Genomic DNA, 7,091 nt, shown 5'->3' with positions numbered 1-7,091 from the left:
AATACGAGGATAGAAATCACAATGAGACATTGAATGTTGTTTTGTTATTTAACTGAATGAACTGCTAATGTTATTATTACTAATATTGCGATAAGGTATACACGTGGCCATTGCAAGAGAGACACCCAGTCTCGCGTCATCTCATTAGGAACATCCATAATCCATATTGAAAGTGGTTTTTTTTCTCTTTATTTGGTACAACAAACAAATTTCTAGCATTTCATTGGGTTTTGTAGCAAATCAAATTACTAAGAACGAATACCTACCTAAGATATTCGTAATGTAACAATGAGCAACTAAAACCTGGTTGAATTTGCAGTTTAGGCATGAAACTTACCTACTATAGTGAGTAATTTCTTTTGCATTTCAAATATTGAATGATTTAGGTAGGTAAATACGATAATTCCATTGCGTTATTAATTTTAACGCTACCTATTTATGTATTGGCAAGTTCTTTAATATACCTGCAAAATAGGCATTACAAATTACAATTTATGACGAATATTAATGTCCAACAAAGGATACCTTAGGGAGTGTATAATGAAAACCTAATTGAAAAGGTAAGCTAGTGCCCTTTTATTTTCTTAGGAGATTTATTAAAAAGTTTCGTCGTACTAGTCTCTGGCGTCCGACGAACTGTCGTACTTAAGTTGGGAACAATTTTCTTACTATATTACTTTCGCATTTTTTTCCAGTCATGAAAAAACACTTTTTTCAACTGAAAAGTAGAAGGCTTAAGATTTTCATTTCGTTCTTTTTTACGCTTTCTTTGTATATACTTGGGATACTAGCGTTTAAATTAATATTTTCTCAATTGTATATTGAATGCATTTAAGCTACGTATAATGGACATAATGAACAATAAACCTCCTTCTGGCGCAGTCGAGTAAATACGAGGGCTAGGTACGAGATCTAACAAATTTGACTCCATTATCAAAATTATATTTCATCTTTATCTTGTGTTTTGTCAAACTTCTTCTGCCATTGTTTGTGACGAACGCTTTATCAAGTCCCAAAATGTTCTACTTTCCTCTAAGATTTGCTGAGCGAAATTGACACTAAGCGTCGAAGATATAAGGGTGAGAATACCGTGGTAAGTGTAAATTATTTGTGGTCGCGTCGCTACTCCTTGGAAGGCTCTCAAAGCTTTGACAGAGACAAGCAGAATTTTGTGCCGATTCAATACCGATGGGACATTTGTTGTTAACTACGTCATCAGAATAACAACAATAAAATTATGCTTTTGAGTGTCTTTTATAATAAGAGCAAGTGGAGTGGTTCATTGCAGAATGTATAAAATACATTATTATTATTTACTATTCTAGATACCACGGAAAAATTTCCCCTTCTAATGAGCGATTTCCAAAAACTTAAAGATGATAAATTAATAAACATTCTTTATTGATTATTTTTTTTTGAATGGTTTATCTATCTATGTATGTACTACTATCTATCTTTATGTCTATTTAAAAATCACAATTTTCACTCACCTACGAGCCTTACCTTTCAATGAAAGATTTCATAGAAACTAAGCAGCTTTTTGAGTGTGTAAATAATTGAGTGTCCTTTTGCTTGAAAAAATCGAGTACTTACTTAAAAAGGTCAGTAGTTCCACATCAGTAGAAACACCGAGTCGAGTCAAAGCGATGAATTTAATTCAGTTTACTTTAACTTTCACGTAAACTTCTATGAATAAGGCACATAAATAAATAATTTGTGAAATTACGCAATAATTATAATCGAGCAGAATTTCCTAATTATGTCGGTTTCTCCCGCGTATGTTGTAATGAAGACAAATTATATTGCCCACGGAATATACGTTACTTGCGTGAAGTTTGTTTAGATAAGGTAATAATTTCCAGGAAAGGATGTGGATATTTTAATTATAACTAGCCCCAATCCAACCCTAAAGTTGGCTTAAGAATAATCCAACTGTAAAATTGTGGTTCATTTGGTATTTCGGGCCAATGGTTCTTAATGCCGGCACCTACCACTAAAGGACGCTATTACTAATATGTATCGCTATCCCGACTGTACGCTATTAGACTAATAGAAGTTGAAGTGCTGACAATATTATTTTTTAAGTCAATATTTCAATATTAACCATCCACTAAGGGCACCAGACCCCAATCCGTCATCCAACTTAACGTACACCTGAAGAAAGTCAAAGAATCCTTGCAGGGATCTGTGAACCTCTTGACGAGATGTGGGAGGCAATACGTGTACAAAAAAAATAAAAAATCAGCAATCAAAACACCTTAACATTTTTTATCAACCTTTTATTTCGTGAAAGCAGAACGTGGTCTTCTAGTTAAGCTCCATTAAATTCCGTCGACACAGTTTAACGTTGACACCTGACAATGTTGACAGTTATGCCGGGAACATCATATTTTTATTCCTCACACGTCACGGCCCCAAAAACAAAACAGCGCCGTGGGACCCTGCTTTCCGTGGGCTCATGTAGTCCATTAGTGAAATGATATTCCTTTTAATGCGTCTACCAGCGACAAATTGTAGCATATGGAACTTTAATAAGATATAACTAGATGTGGCGCAGGTGAGTAAACGTGAATAATGAGAAACATTGTGACTTAAATTGATACATAACTCTAAAAGTTAGCAGTTACTGTATTACTCATTTCTCAAATTAAGCTCAGCCTAAACCGTACTTGTTTAATTTTGAAATTTGAAGTATAGGAGTTCGTTACTAAGAATCTATAATTATGCCTATATGATTGTAAGTATAAAATTAATCTAGATTGTACAATGTGAGTTGAAAGCAGGTGAATATACTGATGAGATTTAAATTTAGTTAAAGGTTTATCAGTGAATAGAAACACGAAGTCATTTATTATTAAATTATTGTTAATTGCACTTAGGCCGAGTTTCACCACCTAACTTTGACCGTAACTATTACGATAACCGGTGTTTTATGGTATCGAGTTTGACAGATTTTTGACATTTGTCAAAGTTAAAGTAAAATGGTGCAACCCAGCCTTAAAGTTTCGTTGTCATTATCAGGATAGGCGTCAGCTACGAAGATCTGTAAAGCCTTGATCACACGTACCGAGTAATCGGGCGAGACAGTGCTCTCGGCCGAGTACTCGGTGCGTATGAACATAGCGCCGAGTGATCGGCCGAGTGCTCGGCCGAGCAAAGCGGCGAGACAGTAGCTCGACTCCCGTTCAACTTATTAGGCCGAGTATCCGAGTATCCACGCTCCCGCTGCCTCGCACTGTCTCGCTCGCTCGCTCGGCAGGTCTGAACGTGCACTGTCTCGCCACTCGCTACTCGGCCAAATGATTGACGTCACGTCCACAGATTAGAGAAAAAGAAAAGTCTCAATAGAACTGAACTGACTGTGCTAATTTCAAAACACGTGTGAACAGCTACTCGCTTACATCACTGTCTCGATCGAGTAAACATTTTACTGTCTCGCCCGTTCACTCGGTACGTGTGATCAAGGCTTAAGAATACACAATGTTGAGCTTTTCTTATGCTACTTATTATTAGGTAAATTCTACATGCTTTTTCAGGACGTGCCGAACCGATGGGGAAAACCTTTCAAGCTATTATTACTTGACGTTTTTGTCTAGTCCAGTCAATAAAGCATTATAGATGGAAAACTGTAGAACACAATTTCTGACTTCAGGACTTTATTTAGACTAGTTAGGAGGTGAANTTTTTTTAAACCAAAGACCTTTATGACATTGTGTTTACAAAGCAGGTTCCAATAATTATCAGTTGTAACACGGCGCGCCCTTTTATTTACTTCGAGCGACAAGCGCCGAGCCTGCCACTACGTCACAGCGAGGGGACTACGCGCGCGCGCAGCCGGTTTACCCTGCCCCGAGACCCCGCACGCCGCCGCGTACGTCACACGCGCTCACCGGCTGGCTATAAAAGGCGTGCGAGCCGGCCTAGAAGTCAGGCTTCGCTTCGCATCGCTCGCATCATTCGCTTCGCATCGCTCGCACGGTACGGACGTGCGCTCCGCCTCGCCCGCCCGCTCGCATTCGCTGCGCTCCGAGTTCCTCGAGCTTATCGCCCTCGCTCTGCGAGTCTTGTTTCTGTGGTGTTTTGTCACAATTACGTGGCNGACAGACGGACAGACGGACAGACGGACAGACGGACAGACGGACATGACGAAACTATAAGGGTTCCGTTTTTGCCATTTTGGCTACGGAACCCTAAAAAGGTGATATTACGAAAGACTTAGTCAAGTTAAATATTTGTTTACAACAGGTGTAAAATAAATGAGTCAGACATGTATAAAATCACAAAATGTTTTGAACGAGCGGCCGGAAACCGTCGTAATCTATACAATACATATTTATCAAAGCAATTGCGTGAATACTCACCCTCTTTCGGCTCATCTTACGCTCTTTACGTTCATCTCCTCGGACTTTAGCTTTCCGCTTTTCTTTTTCAGGCGAACGTTCCTCTATTTCTTTGCTACCCTGCTCACGCAGAAAATTCATGTTAGCATACAATATAAAAAAAACGTAAATTCAAATTGAACACTAAGATATTAAATAAATACATTTAAGAAAAAAAAGATTACGCAATTAATAGAATCAAAAGAGACAACGAGTGAAGATAACGTAAGGTCACGTGCAGCTCGCTCTTGATATTTTGGCGTTTGATCTACGGTTGACGCGCACAATATCCAATGTAGTTGGTCTTAGTATTCTTTCTGAAGATGCATTGATGTGGCTACTTCTGTTCTTGTTCTGTAGCTAACCTTGTCGTAATGTCTGCAAGATGTCTTCCTTTAAATTCATTTTATATCCCACTAACACTAAGGTTCCATCACTCGTACTCTTACTTTCAATATTATCTTATTACATAGTATCTTCACATAATATGCTTGATTGTGTCTTCAGTGGTTTCCCTTTTCTTTCTTGTACGCCATCTCTATTGTGGAATTATCGCCTGTTCCTTTTGTCCTTACGTTAAACTTCATTCAGTGCAGCTTTTGATTCATAGAAATAATAATCTTACCCGAATACAATGGACTGGGCTGAATAAACTGACTCACAACACGCTTGTGATTCCTCACTTTATTTCATAAATACATGATAATCAGAATGCATTTATATTTTGAAATCTCTCTTCATGTCTTCAAGTTTCTAATTCTTCATTGAAATCTTCCAACACACCGTTGAACCCATTTCCTGAGTATTGTTCAAGTAAAATCTTCCTGAATTCTTTCTTGTTTCAGTTGACTTGTTGATATAGATAGAGCTGAATTTCCTCCAAAGTATCTTCTCAAAATGAGTAAGTAGATGTATCTTAAAATGATTTGCAGCAAGCTTTATATTTGTGGATGTAAATATTTTGGGAATAATTTTGTGAAATCTTAGTTGATTAATGTGCTAGGTAGAGTAGTCTTCTTCGATTAATAGTAGAAACGTGTTTAGTTCGGGAGAATGTTGAACATTTTAATTAAATTCTGGTGTTCATATTATAATTATTCATCCATATAATTTTGTTTCCTTGGTTTGTATCATTGTTTCCTTGTATTCAATCAACAATCAGTAGAAGAAATAAGATTTTAGCTCCCGATTCACTTTTATGATTTCAAGCAAGTTCGTGCATTTGATTAAGTTGTATAAATCTTGGCTTTGATTTCCATCGTATAATTTCATCAGATCGTCGTTATCAAGTTTTGATTTAATTTTACACTGTTTTATTTCTAGAGTTCTTGTCGCTTTCCATTCACTTTTTTCACAGTGACGCGCAGTTGGAGTGTGTTCTGGCAGCAGATACACAGAGCGTCGTGTGCGTGGTCGCGATCCAGCCCAGCCTCAGTCCGGCGCGAGCGCTGCGCCACGGCGACTTATTACAACGATACTCACCTTGCCATTGCCGCTGTTTTCTACTTTACGACGCTTCACATCTGTAACGATAACATTAATTATTATTATCTGTAAAAAACAATACATTTTTTGAAACGAACTTTACGTAAAAACGAATGGGCAATCTGTACCTCGCTCAACGTCATCGGAAGAGGGGTGACGATGCTCATGCGGAGGGGATACGGTCTCCAGGTAACGTTCCTCCTAAAACATGGAATAAATCAATACATATCCAAAAGTCCTCGATTTTGATTTTTCATTTTGTTACATTTGTTTATTATTCAATTTATTTACCCTGTGTGATCGTTCTCGAGGTGATCTGTCTTTGCTTCTGATCTCTTCCTTCGTGCGCTCCTTCACAGTTCTGTGCAAAAAATTGTAGTACAGAAATATCGAACCGATAAGCGTAGAAGTGTAATTAAATTACAAAGGTTTTTTGAACTTACGCTCGCGATTCCCGTTTAGACTCCTTTTCGCGTTCAATTTCCTCTCTACGCCGGTCACTGTTCCGAGCTTCGCGTTTGTCATCTATAAAATACATGGTGCCTCAAATTATTTTGCCAATTCCATTCTGTATTAAAGTTTTCCTACATACATAGACAAATATCAGTTTGTCTTACTAAACAAACAATCACTATCTTAGAAAGCCAGTTATTTCTTTAGATAATTCAAAACTCTAGGATAACAAGTACCTAATTTAGTAGTTTACGGCGCAAAACCTGAACGCGAGTGGAGATGTCCCAACTAGGCATGGAAATGATTGCTATTTTTCATTCATTTTCATTGTATGAAATGATGATTTTTGTTCATATGATTTCACATGTGAAATTTCACAGGCAATGATTTTTATTCGCAGTGTTATAATGTAGCTCTTTCATATAATGTGCTACTTTCAATTAAGTGTGAATTATGATGAACGATTGCTAATTAGCTAAATTGAAATGTAACAATATCTGTTTCATTTTATGTCGCACAACAAAAAACAAACAGTTTTACAGCACAGTATATGTATGCAATAATCAATAACCGCGCGTTTAGTGAAAAATCATTCATTTCATCTGCCTGCTATCTAATGAAATCATACGAATCGTGACAAGGAAATCTAAACCTTACACCTTTTTGAGTTTAAAGTTCATATTTAAAATGCCCAGTTTGTCCGTCATCACATCTCTCGTCCTTTTCTAACACGCACATGATCAAATCATTCCTTCTTACTCGCTCGGTCGCTTC

The 7,091-nt window shown here is 37.4% G+C and overlaps 1 protein-coding gene across 1 annotated transcript; it reads right to left on the bottom strand.

Moving 5' to 3' along the window:
• Window positions 1-4,215: 4,215 nt before the first annotated feature.
• LOC114366273 (splicing factor U2af large subunit A-like) lies at window positions 4,216-6,417 on the bottom strand. The gene is made up of 5 exons (XM_028323103.1): window positions 6,308-6,417; window positions 6,156-6,225; window positions 5,993-6,065; window positions 5,862-5,902; window positions 4,216-4,460 (listed from the first exon to the last, which is right to left on the bottom strand). The coding sequence occupies exons 1-5, from the start codon at window positions 6,400-6,402 to the stop codon at window positions 4,278-4,280; spliced, it is 462 nt and encodes a 153-aa protein (XP_028178904.1). The 5' UTR covers window positions 6,403-6,417; the 3' UTR covers window positions 4,216-4,277.
• Between the last annotated feature and the right edge of the window lie 674 nt (window positions 6,418-7,091).

Source organism: Ostrinia furnacalis, unplaced genomic scaffold, assembly GCF_004193835.3.
Source record: "Ostrinia furnacalis isolate ACB-3 unplaced genomic scaffold, ASM419383v2 OfSCF0606, whole genome shotgun sequence".
Taxonomy (NCBI): Eukaryota; Metazoa; Arthropoda; class Insecta; order Lepidoptera; family Crambidae; genus Ostrinia; species Ostrinia furnacalis.
Note: the sequence above shows the minus strand (reverse complement) of the source record. Positions and strands in the feature narration are given on the sequence as shown.